This window comes from Pipistrellus hanaki (genome assembly GCF_964339955.1).
Source record: "Pipistrellus hanaki genome assembly, chromosome: 4".
NCBI classification, from domain to species: Eukaryota; Metazoa; Chordata; class Mammalia; order Chiroptera; family Vespertilionidae; genus Pipistrellus; species Pipistrellus hanaki.
This window is the reverse complement of record NC_140506.1, coordinates 85,519,926-85,540,231: the sequence shown is the minus strand read 5'-3', so window position 1 is coordinate 85,540,231 and position 20,306 is coordinate 85,519,926. Positions and strand designations below refer to the sequence as shown.

General features: G+C 49.1%; 1 protein-coding gene across 2 annotated transcripts in view; it reads left to right on the top strand.

The window, feature by feature from the left end:
* ABAT (4-aminobutyrate aminotransferase) overlaps window positions 1–20,306 on the top strand; it is a 78,757-nt gene that overhangs the window by 35,980 nt on the left and 22,471 nt on the right. For both annotated transcript variants that reach the window (XM_084881135.1, XM_084881136.1), the window contains exons 2-6: window positions 5,038–5,150; window positions 9,063–9,160; window positions 10,952–10,981; window positions 13,118–13,235; window positions 16,596–16,645. In XM_084881135.1, the coding sequence (XP_084737261.1) occupies window positions 5,081–5,150; window positions 9,063–9,160; window positions 10,952–10,981; window positions 13,118–13,235; window positions 16,596–16,645 (366 nt within the window). In that variant the 5' untranslated portion in view covers window positions 5,038–5,080. The remainder of the gene's footprint in view (window positions 1–5,037; window positions 5,151–9,062; window positions 9,161–10,951; window positions 10,982–13,117; window positions 13,236–16,595; window positions 16,646–20,306) is intronic.

Here is a 20,306-nt window from a genome sequence, read left to right as displayed (position 1 = left end):
CTCTTTTCTCAGACGCGCAATCCACGGTCCAGAAGACTGCGAAGGGCGTAGTGGGTGATCTCCCGCCACTTTGCGGGTAGGAGTAGCGAGCCCAGGGTACCAGTGACTTCAGGTTGGGGGAGGGGGGTATGGTTAAGTTGCTTTAAGACAAATTTCAGACTGGTTCACCCATTACAAATTTTCTAAAATATGTTTTTATTGATATTTAGGTAGAGAGAGGGGAGGAGAGAGATTAAAAACATCAATGAGAGAGATACCCATCAGCTGCCTCCTGCGTGCCCCCAACTGGAGATTGAGTTGTGCCCTGACCAGGAATTGAACAAGCAAGCTCTTGGTGTGTGGGACACCTCTCAGTCCATTGAGCCACACCAGCCAGGCCGAGCTCACACATTTTATTTACTATGCATCCCCAGATCTACCTGAAAAGGCCAGTGGTGCTGTGCCCATTTCACAGCTCAGATGTGGTGAGTTTATTTGTCACATACATTGACTCTGGGAACTGTGCTGAGCTCAGGAAAAGCCAACCCCATTGTCTGGGGGTTTACACTCTTCTAAGTGCGAGTGGAGTGTTTCAGGCAAGAGAGTGATGTATGAAATGTTCTTTAAAAAGGTAGGGACCCAATAGAAAATGTGTGGAAAGAGAGCAAGAGAGGAAGCCAAGGGGCCACCCATACATCATTGCCTTCGTCCAGGCGAGAGGCTGTGGCAACCCGCACCCGTGCTGTTAGAGACTTACCCCCAGGTACGGAGGCCGCAGGAACCCGGGCACCCACCTCACATGCTCCTGCAGCTCTGCCTTCCCTCTTGGCCAGCTTGCATCTGAGGGGCTGCAGAGCAGGTCCTCAGGGAGTGTCTGCTGCATGCTGGGCTCCTTTCCTCGGTGACCCCAGAACCTGCCCCCCTAGCTTCCCTTCCACCACTCTACCACTTCAAGCCCAGATCCTTGACCATTCCATGTACCTTCGACTCAGAGCCATAGTTCAGGCCTTACCCCCCTGTCTTCTGTGTCTTATTGCATCATAACTCCCGCCAGGATGAATCTCTGTGTGTTCCCAGGGTACCTTGCTCATACCATCAGATAGTCGTGATTCCATTATTCTGTTCTGCCTGATACAGAATTAGCTGCTGACAGTGTACTGGAAAATGTTTATGTACTGGGCATATCTTCCCGGGTAATTTTAAGAATTCATTGGCATGATGGCTACAGCCGCCTAGTATATTCATTTCTCCCATTCTCCCCCCTCCCTCTTCTGCCACTAAATTACGAGCTTTGCAAAGAGAGAGCGTTTTACTAGTATTTATCCCCTTTTCTCCTGCGTCTAAATAATGCAGTGCCTCGCCTGTAACTGGAGCTAATTAATCCTGTTGGTTGAATTAATGGGCCAGAGGAAGTGAACAAATGGCATGAACCCTCCTGTGGTTGGGAATGTGTGGTGCTGAGCATTCATGTCGGATGGAGGTCAGGTTCTGTTCTAAGGTCAATGTCACCTGCGGGCCACCAACGTGTCACTGAGAGACATGTCACAAAGTGACGTTTCGTAATTGCAAGGGTCGGTGTGACACCCCCTTTTGCAGAGCATTCAAATTCAAATACTCTGAGTTGGTCCGAAGGTTGTGGGTTATTGTTAAGCTGATTAACAAATTCAAATACTCTGGGATTCTCGAATTAAAAAAACAAAAAAACAAAAACAAAAAACGGTTAAAAGGGAATTGTGTGGAGTCAAGTGCTCCTGTTTGAGACAAGTGATTTTAAATGAGAGCCAGCAATTGCACTTTCTATATACTTACCGTGCTGCTGCATTACTAGGCTTGCCTTGAGTTGAATATTCTGGAATAGATTTTAAAAATCTCTTGGGATTTCAAGGGAAGAGTACAGTTTCCAAGCCCTGCCCTTCTCAGTAATATTTCCCACATTTTTTTTAGAACAAAATGATTTGTATTCATCAAGCTTCATACCCATTACCGTTAGGTGTTTTGTTATTTGCTGAATTAACTGATGCGCTGTAATGAATGGGCTTTGGGGTCACACAGTCCCACACAATCTTCTGAGCTGACCCAGGCCAATACCATAACCCCTTCCAACTTCCGTCTCCTCTTTCTGAAACGCCTGCGTGGTTGAGCGGATTGAGGGGGATACAGTGCCCTGTGGAATCTCACCCAGCAACCGCACACCACAGCCACTTCCACCCAGAGGAACCCCGGTCCCCCAGAGAGAGGAAGGTTTGCTGGCCCTGAAGTCTTTGTCCTCGGCTGCCCTGTGGGACCTTCCTCCATCTGCGGCACTGTGCAGAAGAGGCACCGTTACCCCCAGTGCACTCCTAGGATTTGGGGCTGTCAGTCTGATACCGTGCTATTAGCTGGGTCGCTGTTTGTAAGCGTCAGAAATCCACTGAAGGTAATGCAAGCAAGCTCCAAAGGAGGGAGGGTGCTTTCTGATGTTCTTCCCAGGGCGCTGTCAGGGTGGGAACACTTTTCCCTAGCTCCTGGCGTTTCCTTCCACGTGGAGGGGCATCTGTGAGCCTAACACCCCTGGCTCTCCCCGCCCTCACCTGCTCCCCGCCAGGGAAAGGGGGACTCAGGTTCACTCACTAGTTCAGGAGTGAGTGATACAGCCAATGCCAAGCTGGGTTGCAGGTTTGACATGGAACCAACTAGTCCCCTACCTCCAGGACCCACTTCCTTTCTCCGGCGCTGCTTCTCTCTGCATATTCTTCTCCCTCCAAAGACCCTGTTGGAAAGCTGGCTGCTCTCAGCGGGTCCAGGGGAGCTGACCCACAGCTCTCTGGACTGTGGCCCAGCCCTGTCCAGTTCACCTGGGCCAGGGGGTCCCACAGAACAGACATGGCTGTCAGGTCTGCACCCCTGTTGATGGGGGGTGGGGTTGTGAGAGTGGGGAGGCATGGCGTGCTGCACCCTCCCCCCTGGGCAGCCTCCGTTGCCTCCTCTGTGAGATCAGGTTAATGATGGCAGCCACCTCCCAGGGCTCTGAGGAGGAAATGGGATGGTATCTGCAGCGCCAGCCTGCACGTAGAATTTTTCAAGGCATGATCGTGGTTACAGGACAAGGACTGCAACCATCCAACCGACCCCTGCACCCAGTGCCCAGGGGAGGACCCGCACACAGTAGGTGCACCGTGAATATTCACAGAATGAGTGAATCTCCTCAAGTCAATGCCTACCACCTCCCTCCTTCATTCACTCTTTGCTTCTAATAATTAGAAGCAAATAATTAGTTAGCCGTGAGGGCCCTGGGGTGGGGGCGCTGCTCCCATTATCCAGAGCTCCGTGCGAGACTCCCACGCGTTTCCTCTCTGGTGTTGCTAAGCCCACGTGCACGCGGCTTTCTGAAACCAGCCCATCACCCGTCCTTGTTCCGTTCTGCACGGCGGGATCTCTCTGGATCTGTGTCCATCGCCTCTCGGTGATGCTGTCATGGAGTTGGTGCCCACTGGAGTACTTCGTTGCAGGAGTGGATGGGCATCCAGGCAGTGTTCGGATTCCGTGTAGTGGTGAAGTCTGCTGACTCTGGCCAAAGCTCTGAGTTCTGTCTGCAGAGACACCACTTCACTTGGTGCTTCAGTCTCCTCATCTGTAAAAAGGGGACACTTAGCATTGTGGGTGTGGATGATAATGACAGCTATTAGTAGTCCGGTATGCAAAGCGCTTAGCACCGCGCGTGATACACAGAAAGGGCTTGGAAAGCAGGGTCCACAGGTAGCGGTGAGAAGTGAGCGCCTCAGTCCTTGTTCTGAGATACCACACCATACAACTGAAAACACAGGTTCCGGATAACAAAGCGGGCACTCAGCGAGAAGACGCACAAGCAAAAAGATGCACCGAGAACGTGTTTGAATGGTGGCTTGGAGGGAGTGTGGGGGGAAAGGGAGGAAGAGGTGATAAAAGGAAACAAGCAAGCAATGGGGGCTTGTTCCCAGCCCATGGTGCAAAAGGCCATCAGCAAAGCTAAGCTCAGGTATTTGGGGGCATGACTCGGGAGCAGTCTGGAGGGAATCAGCCCCCGGCCCTGTGAAGTGGGAGCTGAGAACGCTGACTCCTGGGTAGGCTAACTCTCCAGTTTGCTCAGGCGGGCCCAGATTCAAATGGGAAAATCCCACATCCCTGGAACCCCCTCAGTCCCAGGCAAATTCAGGATGGTTGGTCCTACTGGAGATGTACACCCCCAAAATGGCCCGCGGGCTGCTGCCCTGGTCCACAGGGTTCCCACGCAGCCCAACGCCCTCTAGTCTGCGTGGGAACAAGGCAGAGGAAGCACCCGGCCTCCCACCCCGACATCTGCTCTGCGGTTTCCTCCGTCTTGGTCCCTCCATCGTGCAGAGCACAGGCTTGGCTGCCCCAGGTGCTCGCCTGCAGCGGCATCTCAAGCCAACTCTACCCCCTCTCCGTTTTTCCACCTAGAAAATGGGGTCATCATCCCACCTGGTGTTAAAAAGGAAAGAGCCTTTCAAAGTGGGAGGCAGACAAGCATGTATTTGAAATCAATAAGAACAGCTACTCGGGACACACCCACGGATTCCGGAAGGAGTGCGAATAGTGTTCCGATTCGGAGATCAAGGCAATGGGCGTTTATGATGGTTACGGGGACAGTTGCAGCAGTAGAAGGAAGGCAGTTCTGTTGGTGAAGAATGTTTTTTTAAGTAAAAACATTCTGCTTTCTTGGTAACTTTGCAAACAGTTTTCTCGGGAAACAGGGTTGCCTCAGTCTCCATCCAAAGGTTATTGCATCCCGTTCTGACATGCCAAGAGTTGAGGCGTGAGGCATGCGAGGCAGTTTCTCTGCAAGGCAGCTCCGGTTCCATTTTAAAGTGGCTCCACTTATTTTATTTTATTTTTTTATTTTTTGACACCGGGGTATGGTCAAAGCCAAGTGAAAATGATTTGCAGTGTGTATTCCGTCTGAAAGCAGAGGGTGCGATGTCAGAGGCACCTTCCGCACGCTGAGGGACATGGAGGGGGTGGGATATGGGCCCAGAGGGGGCGTGGTCTCCACTGGCCTAATTCTGCTCCTGGTTCTTTCAGGGGGAGCCTGTGAGGGCGGCCTCTGTTCCCGAAGGAGGGGATCATGGCCTCCATGCTGCTCACCCGGCGGCTGGCCTGCAGCTTCCAGCACAACCGCCGCCTGCTTGTGCCCGGTAAGCTTGGGGGTAGGAGTGGAGGGGGGGGGGGTAGGTAGCAGAAGGCATGCTCAAGTCTAGGGATTCTGAGTGGGAGAGTCCTTAGGGACAAAGGCACTGGCCAGGCAGTGCTTCCGGGGCTGTCCCATCACCCCCATAAAATGGTCCCCATCACCCCCTACCTTTCCCCAGTTCTGCCTCCCAGGCAGTCAGCTCTGCAGTGGGCAGGGAGCTGATCCTCCCACTTGCACAGAGGTGGTGGCCCCAGCAGCTAGAAGGGCCCAGGCTGTTCCCACAGGGGCCATCAGGCAAAACACACAACTCCAGCGGCGGCCAAGAAACAAAGAAACTAATGCTTACCCATTAGTATGTTAAAAATAAAATGAAACCAGAGTAATCCAGGTCTAGTTTGCACCAGGTAGGAGGGAGAGTTGTGGGCATGGAGGATTTATTCATTCTATAACTAATACTGTGGAGCCACCTCCTAGTTTCGGAAGGCTGTGCTGGTGATTGAAGGTACGTCAGAGGAAAGAGGGGCCTCCAGCCTGGTGGCACACGTGGCTCAGCCTTTGAAGGTCATTCTCAAGGGCATCTGAGCCTCCCTCTGGAGGAATCAAGGAAAGAGCAATGGATTAAGACTCATAAGATTGGGCTACTCAGTAGCCACTACTGGCTTCGTTCACCACCTATTAGCCAAGTGAGCCGGAGCAAATGGCAGAACTCCAGGCCTCAGTCTTCCCATCAGGAACGTGGGGAGAACAAGGATGATCCTCCCTGCTTTACAAGTTACTTGTATCCAAAGAAATGGCTCCTGTGAGTGAAAGCACTTCAAATGGATATTTACAATAAGGTGGGGGAGTGTCCTAACTCCCATTTTACAAGCATGGATATGGAGATAGGATGCAAAAAAATCAAAGGACCTAAATCAGAGTCACTCAGCTCTGCCATTTCTCGGCTAGAGTTGAATCTTGGGCACACTTATGCCAGATTCAGAAACTCAGTGTTGTTTTTTTTTTTCTTTTGGCCTATCAATTTGACATATCTATTATGATTGATATATGATGGATGGATGGATGGATAAATAGATAGACTGGGAAAATCCTTGGAGACAAAGGCACTGGCCAGCCTTTGGGGTTGTTTTGGTTTTTTTGGGGTTTTTTTGAGATTTTTTAATAATAAAATACAGTGTAGGCAAAGTTACCGTAATATGTGCACTGTCATACACTACTTATGGGCAAGTAACAATAGGAAAATGGTTTTTAAAATTATAGGAATAATGGCTTATCCTTAACCATTTAGTCCTTGCCATGACTCCATCAAACAGAGGAAAGTGAGGCTCAGAGAAATGAAGGGACTTGCCCAGAGCTAGCAAGGGGCTGAGCCAGGCTTTTAGCTGAGCCAATGAGGCCCCAGGACTCACACCCTTCACAACTATGTGAGCTACCTGTTGCCATATAACAAATACTCCCAAACTTAGCTCCTTAAAATAATATGTTTATTGTCTCACAGTGTTTCTGAATCTGGGGTCCATGGGGCTCCCCTGGATCCTCTGACTCCAGGTGGCTTGTGAGGGGGTGGCTGAGCTATTGGCTGAGACTGGTCTCATCAGAGGCTCCCAGTCAGAGCTGTGGGTCTCCTTCCAAGCTCACTGGTGTGATTGTGCGGGATTCAGGGCTGCGTAGACTTCTCCCTAGAGCAGACCACTCAAGTCGGAAGCCACAGCTTGGTGCCATCCCCTGTGTGCAGCTGCTTCCACGTGTGTCTCCACCCACCCATCCGATCACTGTAAAGCCATTACACTTGAGGTTGCTCATGGCCTGAGACAATGTTGTTCCCATGGCATCGTTTCATGCCACCCCCGAAAAAGTGTATAATTTCACGTTGACAAGTAGAATACAGAGACCGGGAGACTTGACTGAAAAATGGTTGTCTCCGGGTGATGCCGTTCGACGTGGTGATTTTTCCTTGCTGCTTATTGCTATTTCCTCAGTGAGCGTGTTATCACAAAATAAAAGGGTGGACAGTTGCAGGGAGGGAGATAAGGCTGTTTATAAGAGAAGCAGAGCAAACAGCTCCCTGTGAACTCGGCCTTGACTTTGACCAGGCTCCCATCTTGCTGTTTGGGAAAATGACATTCATTTATTACTCTCGGCAAAAAGATCAAGAGGATATTAAAAACGTTTGATGGCTGTTTTTATAGTCTGGAGTTAAAGATTGACTGTGGCTGTCTCCTGGGCACTGAGGGTGGCGAGTCTCACTGCTGGCCCGGAGGGCGGGGCTGGACTTACCTGCGGGCCTGGTCTTGTGTGTTCAGCCAGACCCCTGACTCCTGGCTGTGCTGCCTTGTTTATGAATGAAAATACTGGATCATTCGGTCTTTATTCAAACTTATTTTTTGTTTTGCTCCCTGTGCTTCCGATAGTAATTTGCTTGTGGAGGAAGTGAGTTGTTTTGCTGCAAATGTTTCATTTCAAAGACCTACACTAGATGAGATCAAAGATTCCATCAGTTCCATTCCAATTATCTAGGGAAGAAGAGGTCAGGTGGACAAACTTCCAGTTTATCCACTTATTGGGTGTGTGACTTTGGGCAAATTAATTGACCTTTCTGAACTTTGGTGTCTTCTGTAACCTGCAAATAACATCTCCCTCCTAGGAATGAGGTGATGCTTGATATCCAAAGCAATTATAGAAAATTATGAATGAATTTAAATATGTTTCCTAATATCTTGGTTTTGTATGGTGTGGCAAACTGTGTGTGTGTGTGTGTGTGTGTGTGTGAGAGAGAGAGAGAGAGAGAGAGAGAGAGAGAGAGAGAGAGAGAGAGAGAGGCACTCAACATGCAGTAATAACTCCCCCTCAGCATCGTGTAAAGATGAAATGAGATCACATATATGATTTACATAAAGTCACTAGTGATTCCCTAGTTTGATGCAACTGTGACAACCCTAGAAAAGTAAGTAATATTTCTCAACCACCAAATACGTACCAGGAAGATCAAAGAGACCGGGACGTTAAAGGGATCTCTAGAGGTTACTGATTATAGATTGTAACTCATTGCACACTTCTCTTGGATTCACCAAGCTGCCTTTCACTCAGGGACTAAGGAGATGGGGCTGAGGGGGGGTGGGGTGGGGGCGCTACCCTCTATGTCTCAGCAACGTGTGAGCCAAAAAGCTTTGTGGGGTTAAGCCTGGGAACTCATGAACCCTCTGTAATTTTATCACTGTATCAAAAAGAGGTGAAATGAGTTTCAAGCAAATGACGTGTGCCCTAAAGATTTTTAACAACAACAGCAAAAAAATCTTACAGGTGGGGACCACCTGGATTTAGACATTTGATCGTTTTCTCTTGCATGGCTTTTGATTGTCACAACTAGGACACAACTTGGGGTGGGTGCTCCTGGCATCTGGTGGGCAGAGGCCAGGGATGCTGCTCTATATTTGCAGGGCACAGGACAGCCCATGACACAGAATTTCCAAGTCCAAAATGTCAGCAGTGCCAAGACTGTGAGGTTCTGGTCTATATGCATTTGGATATAGATTAAATTTTTACAAAATTTGGATGATTTTCTAACCTGATCATTCACATGCCAATATCCCAGGCATCTTTGCATACCCATAAACATTCAATATGTCTATCTTGAAACTGTTAAAGGATGCACAATATTCCATTGTTCATGAAATGGGGAATAAATCATATTCTATTAACTACCTTCTATTGTCAGACATTTAGGTCATTTCTCTACAACATCACTGGCCCTGGGCTTTCCCATTTTTTAAAAATCCTCAGTGTTCTGGGGTGGCCTGGCTGGGATGGGGCTGAGGTCCTGGGACTGCCTCCTGGCTGTGCTGCCTTGTTTATGAATGAACACTGGGAGTCTGTTAGGGCAGAATTCTCACGCTGTCTACTATCTCTTTGTTTCCTGCAGGAGCCAGGCATATCAGTCAGGCTGCAGCCAAAGTCGACGTGGAATTTGATTATGATGGGCCTCTGATGAAGACAGAAGTCCCAGGGCCTAAATCTCGGGTGAGTTGAGCACACCTGAGTGGGAGTTTTGGAGAAGAGCAGAAAGGGTCCGAGAGGCAAGAACACAGTCAAACTTAGGAACTGTTTGCTTAGCTGCTTTCAGAGATTTTACCACTAGAGATCTGAGACATTCAACGAGGCCATTCTGCTCTTAGAAGTCAAAGAAGGTTTCTCAGAGCAGATGTATCAGTATCTGCTGCTACGATAATGCTGTGTAACAAACAATCACAAAACCTTAGTAACATATAGATTGCTGGTGCATGTAGGGGTAACTGGGAGTTGGCTAGGCAGCTCTGTTGGGCCCACCTTCATGCCTGGGGAATGGCTGGCCATCAGTTGGACTACCCTGGCTGGACTTGGTCACTGCAGTGACTTGGCTCTGTTCCATGTGTCTCTAAATCCTCCAGTACGTTGGGCTGGGCTAGTTCTCCAGGTGATGGTAGAGGAGAGCATGTTCTAGCCCTCTTGAGGCCCAAGTCCCACACTGGTCCACCATCACTTCCACCTTGTTCTGTTGGCCAAAGCAGGTCAAGGGCTGGGGAAGAACATCCTACCAACAGTGGAAGAACATGGCAAAGCTATATGGCACAGGGCATGGATAGCAAATGACCTTGAGCTTGACCTTGAAGGACAAAAAGGAGGGATTTGCCAAAGGAGTGCATTCTGTTCTAGGCAAGGGGAATGGTATGTGGAGAGGCATTCAGGGTGATAGTATGTGGTATAGGAGAGACTGGATGGCTCTGAATTTCTGGAGTAAATGTCAGTGTGTGAGATGAAAAAGACACAAGTTGAGTGATGATGGAGACTGGAACTTTTACTCCAAGATGCTACAAAATCTGCATCTAACACATTTTGGAGACTGACTAACCTTGATTCTGTGTAGTGATGTGCAATACTGTTTCTAATGTTTGCATCTAAGAAATAACAGTGTAACCATATTTAACACAGGTTAAATTTTTCTTTGCATATTTTGCAGTTTTCTCCAGTGTCATTTTTTAGTGTCAAAAAATATCCTCCCTTTTGTCAGTGCAACTATTTATAAATCCAGAAATCTTTTTCTGGTAAATGATTTTAGTTATTATGGAGAGTGTCTGCCCACAAAAGGAGACTTTCCCACACGTATTTCTGTTGGGAACTGGTAGATTTTTGTTTAACAGTAATGAAATGTTTTGGGAATAATTTTTAATATTTTAAGTTAACATTTTCTATTTTAATGTGGAGATATATAATTTTATGACACTAATTGCCAAAGTTTATTCTATATTAAATCATTTTTAGAGGTTAAATCTTTATAATATTAAAGCAACTGGTGTATAATTCCCAGTTTCCATAGAGAATTGCACAGTGGTTTATAAAATATATGGATTATACTGTAATTATAAATGGGTCTTTGTGTGCACATTTATATTTTTCAGTTGATTTTATTTTCCTAACATGGTGTTAAAGCCTTTCTTCTTCTAAATAAAAAATAAAACCATGCTTTTATGGACACTAAGTAAACGCCTTCAGCTAAATTTTTTTGTTGTTAAATATTTTAGTTTGTTTAATTATCTCCCAATGCCTAAATCTCCAGTCTGTCCGTTGTAATGATCACTCAACTGTCAGGAGTAGTTTCCACCATCGATTTATATTAAGCAATTTAAAAATAGTTATAATATCGTTGACTACTTCGCTATGAAGTTATTCGCATGAAGGGAAAAGCAGCCCCAAGACTTGGGAAGACGTGAGCGATTTTAAACTACTTTGAAGCGTGTGTCCTTGCGGTAATGCTCTTGCTTTTCTTGCCCGCAGGAGCTAATGAAACAGCTGAATATGATTCAGGTAAGTGGAGATGAGGAAGTGTTCCTTCCATGGCTTCTCTATTACGATTTAGCTGAGGGGCATAGATGCTCTCTCTGTGCTGGTTCTTTTTTTTTTTTTTTTTTTAAAGGTTATTCAGAACCTTTTTTTCTCATTTTCCTTGTGATTTCTTCTTTCACTCATTGATTATTTTTGTGTTTTTTGATTTCCACATTTTGGTGAACTTCTCAAGTTTCTTTCTGTTACGGATGTCTAATGTCCTGGCATTGTGGCTAGAAAACAGATTTTGTGTGTTTTCAGTTCTCTTAGCTGTATTGGACCTTTTTATGGCCCGGCATATGCACTGCCCTGCTGCTGGGCGGGGTTGTGTGGGTGTCGGTGAGACAGTGGGTTAGAGCGTTGTTCACATCTACTTCCTAGCTAACCTTCTGCCTGTGTTCTGCCCATCCTTGAAAGCCATGTATTGAAGACTCCAGGACATAGACAACTTTCTGGTAGAACTATTCTTTTTTTATTAGGTTTTTCACTTCAGGTTTTAATTAAGAATTTAGAACTATTCTTAAAGAACTATTTCTCCCTTTAATTCTGTCCATTTTTGCTTCATATTTTTGGGGCTCTGTTATTAGGTGCATGTATGTTTATAATTGTTGTATCTTCTTAGTGGATTGACCCTTTGTCATCATTAAATGCCTCTCTTTACTTTTGGGAACTTTTTTTTTTTCATTCTATAGTTGATTTTATCTGATATTACAAGTGGTCAGCAAACTCGAGAGCCGCAGTTTGCCGCTCTGTTAACTAATGAGTTTGCCGACCACTGGGATAAGAGCTTAATCACAAGGAACAACAACAGCCTGTAATTATTGGAATAGAGAGTCTAGGTCAGTGGTCGGCAAACTCATTAGTCAACAGAGTGGCAAACCATGGATGGCTCTTGAGCCACATGTGGCTCACAAGCCAGTTTGCCGACCACTGGTATAGACCATTCCAGCTTTCTTATTATTGCTGTGAGAATCATGTTTTCTTTTTTATTGTTGTTAATCACTACCCAAGATATTTTTCCATTGACTTTTAGAGAAAATGTAAGGGAGTGGGAGAAACACTGAGAGAGAAACATTGGCAAGAAACATCAATTGTTTGCCTCTCACACGCACCCCACCCATGATTGGGTTTGAGCCTGCAACTGAGGCATGTGCCCTTGACTGGAATGGAACCTGGGACCCTTCAGTCCACAGGCCGATGCTCTATTCACTAAACCAAACTGGCTAGGGCTCATGTATCTTTTTTTCATCCTTTTACTTTTAACCTATTTGTATTCTTTATATATATATGGTATATTTTATTGATTTTTTTACAGAGAGGAAGGGAAAGAGATAGAGAGCCAGAAATGTCGATGAGAGAGAAACATTGACCAGCTGCCTCCTGCACACCCCTCACCAGGAATGCACCCGCAACCAATGTGCATGCCCCTGACCGGAATCAAACCCGGGACCCCTCAGTCCGCAGACCGATGCTCTACCACTGAGCCAAACCGGTTTCGGCCTATTTGTATTCTTGAAACTCAAGTATGTGGCATGTCAACAGCTTATGGTTGAACCTTTTTAATGCAGTCTGATGGTTTCTGACTTTTGATTAAATGGTTCAGTTTATCCATAGATAATGTTATTATTGATATGGTTGTATCTACCTCTTCCTTGTTACATTTTCTTCTCTTTGTCTCATATCCCTTTTGTTCCCCTGGGCCTCTTTGCTTTATGTTTTTGTATTAAGTAACTTCTAGTCTAACATAACGTTTTTATTTCTTCCATAATTACTATGTGTGTTTTCTTAGTTTTCTTCATGGGTGCTCTATGGTTTACCATATACATCCTATCAGAAGCGTCTTGAGAGATACAGATCAACCTTTTTGTTGTGATGTGTAAAACAGACACAGACAACTTCATACAACACAAATTCACAGCTTCATAAACTATTACAAAGCAAATCATCCGTGTGATTATCTCTGGGCAAGAAATGAGGCATTTCTGGCACCTGCAGAGACCTTCCGCATGCCCATAGAGTGGCCGGGTCGTGGTCCTTTTCACTGATTCAAGCTGAATCCTAAAACACGGAGGACTCGGGAGTGGCGGTGAGCCTGACTCATTCTGTCTTCTCCCAAAGAATGCAGAGGCTGTGCACTTCTTCTGCAATTACGAAGAGAGCCGAGGCAATTACCTGGTCGACGTGGATGGCAACCGAATGCTGGATCTCTATTCCCAGATCTCCTCGGTCCCCATAGGTAAGAGCTGGGAAACCCTCTCTTGGTCATGGCTACCCAGCCTTCACAAGTCCCTTCCCGCACGCACGTCCCTATGTTACCAGACATTTCCCTCGAGGGCAGAGAGAAGGCACATGTTGTCCGTAGAGGGTGTGTGACTAGGGCCTTTACATGGCTTCTCTCATTTACTCCTCCCCCAAAACCTACCAGGTAGGTATGCATTAGTGTTAGACGGAGAGGCGAAGCTTAGCAGCTTGAGAGGAAGCTGAGCCAGGATGTGAGCACAAGTCTGTGTGACCAGAGTTGGATGTCCAGTCTGTGGCTGGGTTTCCCAGAAGAGGGGCCTGAGGCAGGGGTTCTGGGCGTGTAGTTTATTGAGAGAGAGCTCTCTGCAGAAGTGGGGGTGGGGGCGGAGAGGAGAAACAGCACGGGGCAGCGGGGGAATCTAAGAGGGATGAGCTGTCTGCCGGAGACCAACCACTGCCTGGTCCCCCAGGGTGCTCTTGAGCATGCATTACACCCCCGAGTTGGTCCTAGCCCGAAGCAGAGAGACTGGCCTTTGTGTACCTCTGTGCCAGGCAGTCATTGCCCGTCAGTGCCGGAAGGAAGGAAGGACTTGTCAGCTCTGGGGTGAAGTGGCTTCCAGGCACCAAGGGCGATTTTCCAGAGCGGGAGGCAGCTGGAGCCCTTGTCAGCCAGATGCACAGTAGCTGGGAGGGGGTGGCCAGGTGGCCTCACCAGCTCCCCTCCTGGCACACAGAGCGTGACTTGCTCTGTAGGAAGGGACACGGAGGACAGGATGCATGGGCTGACCTGGACGGGCAGTAGCTGGTGTTTGCAGGGTGGGTGGCCGGTATTTCTCCGGCCTGTGGGTTCCCCTGGGATCCCTGGGCTCTAGGCCGAATGTCAGCAGATCCAGGCCCATTTGCTCCCACCCATCAGCACCTCCCACTCCGCAGCCAGGGCCTTCCCCTGAGACCCCAAATCAGGTCCCCACTCCTCCTCTGCTCTCCCCTTCGCAGTCTCTCCCACCTATTCCCCATTAAGGTGCAATTAGACAATAAGTGGGTGACTCATTCTCTCTGGAAAGCCCCGTCATTCAGACATGCCTCAGCCTCGGAAGGCATTTGGGATGCTAAGATTTACCAGCCCCACCTCCGTTTTGCGTCAGAGGGAAAGGGAGTCGACTCGAGTGGTCCTGGGTTTGCATCTGGGCTCTGCCATGTATTAGCCATGGGTCTGTGGGCCAGTAACCCCTCCTTCCTCCCTCTCACCCCAGCGAGTGTATGTGTGTTGGGGGTGGGAGGATCAGGCCGGCTGCAGCTGTTAAAAGACGAGACATTCTAAGTTTCTCGCCACCTTTTATCCCATATCTGTAGCCTTTGAGGTGATTTTTTAACTCTTAATCACTGAGAATTTTCCCTATGCCTGGCATATTGCTAAGTGCCTTCCCTGTTAGTAAATCCCCACAACAGTCCTATAATGTTGGGTACTTTAGCATTACCCCCTTTACCAATGGGAAGCCAGCTTCTGAGAAGGTGCAGGGTTTGCCCAGTGTGTCTAAGAAGCCGAAGGATTTGAACCAGTGACTCACTGCCGCTCTGCTTACTTCTGTGACAGCAGCCTCCCAGATGGCCGCCCTGCCCTGCTGTGTGTGTGTTTGGGGGGGTGAGGGGGACGGACCGTCCAGGGCTTCGAAGGCCCAGGGTGGGAGTTCCCTGACTTAAGGGGCCAGCTCTTCTCTCCTCTGTCCTAATGAAGCTGGTAGACAAGCTGAACCTGTGATCTCACAGAGCCTGCGAGAATCTGAGGCAGAGAAGTCACACGCACCAGGCGCTGTGACATAGAGCAGAGCTGAGAGGCCTCGGGCCAGAAAACATGGGAAAACTCCTACCACGTTCCTTCCTTGAGTAATGAGCGCTTCCCAGCCCTGGGCCCAGCACATCTCGGAATGGCACGGGGACGGGGACGGGCACAGGGACAGCAGGGGATGGTCGCCCCCCCCCCCCCCCCCACATCACGCCCCCGGTCCATGCTCCCTGCAGCAGGCTGAGTGAAAGCACATCTGTTCACTCTTTGGTTGCATGGAGAAGTTCCCCACCCCTACCCCACCCCCCACCCCCACCCCGGGTGACCCTAGGTCTTTAATGCTCGTCTAAACTGGCTAATCTCCTACTCTGGAGGCAGCAGGCCCCAAGCTCAGAGGTGGGCAGGCTTCTCACCATTGTACTCTAAAGTCTCCTCTCAAAGTCAACGTATTTAAATTAAAAAATGAATCGATAGGAAGAAAATAAGTACAAAGTATGCGCCATAAAAATGGGGATGCCTGAAGACTGAGAGTTTTTCTCCAAGTTCTACGGCCTGCTCCAGGATTCCCGGATGAGTCTTTTCTCACATTGAGATGAGTCTTTTCTCAGTTTGAGTTCTTCCATGTTGCTGGGCCTCGGCATTACTCATTCACTCAGCTCATACCTATGGAGCTGGACGCTTGCCACTGCTGTCGAGGGCCTCCCAATCTGGTCTCCTAACCTTGGTGCCTCCTACAATCTTGGCCTGGCTGTGGGAGTTGATGCCAGGACTTGCCATGATGAACAGACAGCCTCCTGCACATAGTAGATGCTCAATAAATGCAAGTCAAGGCTTTGAACCCAGGACCTCTGGCTCCAGGGTGGTCTATCCTGTCTTTCACCCTCGCCCTTTACAATGAAAGCTTCCACTTACTGAGCATCTGCTATGGGCAGGGGGTTTTCTCTTCCTTGCTCACCCAGGTCACAACTGATATGCTGTCGATGGACTTTCGGGGGCTTTCAAGCCTGGAAGAGTTGGGGTGGCACAGTTTAGACGTGTGTGCGTTGGTCTGCATACACGTGTGCAGGATAGATTCCTGGGAGAGTCATTGCTGAGTCCAAGGGTGTCTTAAACCTTGTTGTGGAGAGTCAGGCCCAGGCTGGACTCAGGAATAAGCAGATGTGTGAAGGCAGAACCGGGTCCGCCGGCCTCAGATGGCAGGTGGTGCCACGCCCTCGCTCGGCTCCTGAGCAAACACTTAAAGCAGCTGGACTCCATCTATAGGCACTGGGGGGGAAAGCGGGGACCACGAAGTTTGCTTTCGCCTGCACCCACCTCCTTGTATGTCTGTCTAGCTCTGAAGGTCTCAAACCTGAACCCCAGAATTACCTAGAGAACCTGTTGCAGATTTCCGGGCCACGCCCTGAGAGATTCTGAGTCAGGGGGTCTGGGTGGGCCCAGCCCTGGGTGTTTGTGCCTGCCAAGAAGAGGTGGCGTGAGAAGAGTTTGGAAAGGAGGGGAGGGGCAGCAATGGAGGAGGGGCGCGGGCCCCTCAGCTGCGATGTTGGTCTCTCATCACCTTCCCATCCCCAGGTTACAACCATCCTGCGCTCATGAAGCTCGTCCAGCAGCCTCAGAATGCGGTGAGTCCCTGTTGGACGGTAATAACAACCTGTTCACGGCAGTTCAGGGGACTATTGGGGCACCTTGGAAAATAGCCTATTCGTTCATTCCATAAGTATCTATTGAGCACACACTATGCGCTAGGCCAGTGGTCGGCAAACCACGGCTCGTGAGCCACATATGGCCCTTTGGCCCCTTGAGTGTGGCTCTTCCACAAAATACCACGTGCGGGCGAGCATGTACAATGCGATTGAAACTTGGTGGCCCATGTGCAGAAGTCGGTTTTCCGCTCTCAAAAGAAATTTAAATCGTAGTACTGTTTAAATTTGGCTCTGTTGACTAATGAGTTTGCCAACCACTTGGAGTTCCATGGTGAGCAGAAACACAGCACCCCACTCCCACGGTGGCAGTCAATTAACTTAATTCTCGACACTTAAGTAGAGAGAATTACAACCATGTGAAGTGCTATAGAGTGAGGTAAGCAATGCCATGTGGGCATAAAACAACGATATTGATCATCATGATTAATGGAAATTAAGAGCATAATATGTATAGTAACCCCCCTTATCCGCAGTTTCACTTCCCACAGTTTCAGTTACCCATGGGCATCCGTGGTCCAAAAATAGTAAATGCAGAAGTTCCAGAAATAAACAACTCATAAGTTTAAATATATATATATATATATATATATATATATATATATATATATATTGATTTTAGAGAGGAAAGGAGAGGGAGAGAGAGAGATAGAAACATCAATAATGAGAGAGAATCATTGATGGGCTGCCTCCTGCACACCCCCTACTGGGGATCAAGCTCAAAACCCAGGCATGTGCTCTTGACCAGAATCAAACCTGGGACCCTTCAGTCAGCAGGCCGACGCTCTATCCACTGAGCCAAACCAGCCAGGGCCATAAGTTTTGAGTTGTGCAGTTCTGAGTAGTGTGATGAGATTTCGTGCTGGGCTGGCCCATCCTTTTGTCCAGCACATCCACACGATATAGGCTTCCAGCCCATTCATCACTCAATAGCCGTCTTGGTTATCAGAGTGACTGTCGAGGTATCACAGAGTTAGTGTTCGAGTCACCCTTATTTTCCTTAATAATGCCACCTCAGCACAGCTTTTATTACGGCATGTTGTTAAAATGGCTCTACTTTATTAGTAGTTGTTGTTGGCAGTCTCTCACTGTGCCTAATTTGCAAATGAAACTTTATCATAGGTTGTATGTAAAGGAAAAACATGCTTGGGGCTCGGTACTGTCTGCAGTCTCAGGCATCGCTAGGGGTCTGGGAACGTACCCCCCGCCGATGAGAGGAGTTTTAAAACAACACCCATTGCTGTCACATTGATTTCATGGATCAGGAGCCGGGCAGGCTCAGCTGAGCGCTCGGCTGAGGGGCTTGGGAAATGGAGATCGCTCTTAGCTGGAGGCCACAGATGAGACTACCGTGTGCTCCTCTGGTTGCTAGCATCATTCCTTTCATTCTCACGGTTTCCACGTGATCCCACCATCTTCATGCCAGCAACCCAGGCCAATCCTTTGCCCCGTTTTCCCGTCACCTTTCCGCTCTTAGCATAGGGCTCACGTGGTTGCACTGGGCCCTCTCAGAAAATCCAGAGTGATCTCCCTATCTGAACCAATTAGGAACCTGAATTTCATCTGCCAAGTCCTTCTGGCCCTATAGCATGCCCACAGTCCCATCTTCTTGGGGGCCATACTGTGTCTGCAACACACCTTTATCACATGGTATATCAGGTATGGCATCGCTATGGTCATACCCTACAGCTGCCCGTGCTCTCTGCACCACAGGGTAGGATGTTCTTCACCCGCTTTGAGAATTTGTGAATTACAAATGGTCCCCACAACAGGCCCCAGCCCGTTACTATCTCCCCAGTCCTACCCCCTTATTCTAACAGCATAGGGGCACTCCTTCCATTCTTTCTTGGCCCGGCAATAGCATCACAGTGAGCCACTTCATCTCGTCAGGCTAACTCATTCACAGCCCGTCTGCGCGATGCCTCTTGTGTGGAGCCACAGACCACCTGTTCCCGAGGCTGCATGGCCGTCCAGGGCATGAGTGTGCTGCAGGCACTGCACCCACCCCTGCTGGTGGGCATCGGGGTGTTCCTACAGCAGCCGCTGCCATGAACACAGAGTACCTGTCTTCCCGTGAACAGTCATGGTCTCCCGGGGACACAAGGCTAGGCGTGGCGCTGCGGGCCGTCATGGTGAGCAGACAGGTGTCCACATTGTCTGTTTCCGCTCCTCGGCTTCCACATCCTCCCCGACGCCAAGTGTCACAGAGGCGGGGTGGGGGCTTTCATTTTACTCAGAGAGGGACATACGTATCCACACATGACAAGGGCTGTGAGCCCCCCAAAGATCTAAGAGAGGCAGGGAGGGCTGAGAGCCCCACAATGTTAGGAACCGACTCCCGGCCTTACGCGTCCTCCCCTTTTGACAGGCACTGTGGAAGACAATAGAACGAACCACATTTCCCTCCTCACGAATGGGTTTGCCCTGCCGGGGAGGGACGTGGGGACATTTCTCCCCTCCGATTAGCTGACAAGTTCAGGGGCCGCAGAAGGGGACTCCTGGGGGCGTCTCTGGCATGCAGGCTCCACGGGGGTGTTTACATTCAGAGCCCGACTTTGTTTTGAAACGTTTGCAGATCCCAGATGCCTCAGCAGTTGGTGCTGTAAGAAAATGTGTCAACAAACATGTCACACACATTTGCAGTGTCAGCTGCCTGGGGAGGCAGAATGGTCCCCAGTAGCCCAGGGATTCCGATGTGGAGGATGCCCTGCCCCGACCTGTCCCTGCCAGGACCCTGGATGTCACCGTTTCCTCCTTTACCCACTCACCTCTCACCTCTCACCTCTCAGCCAGTCAGATCCGCAGCTCTGCATCTTCCATGTGATTTTTCCCAGCAGCCCCTCTCCAACTGTTCTTCCTTGCATGTCCATGCTCATCTCCTCCAGACCATCTCAAACTGTGCTGTGCTGGAACCCGTTCCAGGTACCCGCTGCCTTCAGGGCACATCCCAGGCTCCTCGTGGCCTGCCTCCTGCTTCTTCAGCTTTATTTCTTGACATTTGTTTATCGGATAGCTCTTGATTGAGCACCTACTGTGTGCTGGTCACTGCGCTGCTGCTGGGATAGGATGGTGAGATCACAGTCTGGATCACAGCGTGACCTTGCTCGGCAGAGGACTGGGCTGGGCAGGGTGACTGGCACAGTCCTGGAGAAACGGCAGCGGACTGCCAGAGCTCAGGGGGTGCACCCGGACATCAGGCTGGGGACCATTGGCTGACATCTGGGGTCTTCCAGATTCTCAGCTGGAGACGTGCTCAGGCAGTGGCTGTGGTATTTGACTTATCCTGGGCAGGTTCCCGCCAAGTCACTGAAATCCTGAGAAAGGGCTCAGGACCCTTTGTACCCCATCACATCACCCTGAGGCCTCCACATCATCACTTCAGGGGGCTGGGAAACATGAAGCATGTCCCCTGGGTCCATGTCTGGGTCCTGATACACTGTCTTATGTTGCCTGTGCCATCTCTTTGCCATGCCCACAAGGCATGCAGTGATTCTTGGGCACCACATTCATCCCCCTGGAATGAATGATGAGCACAGTCTGACATGGGGCAGCTGGGATGGAGATGGGGCAGCTGGCCTAGTCA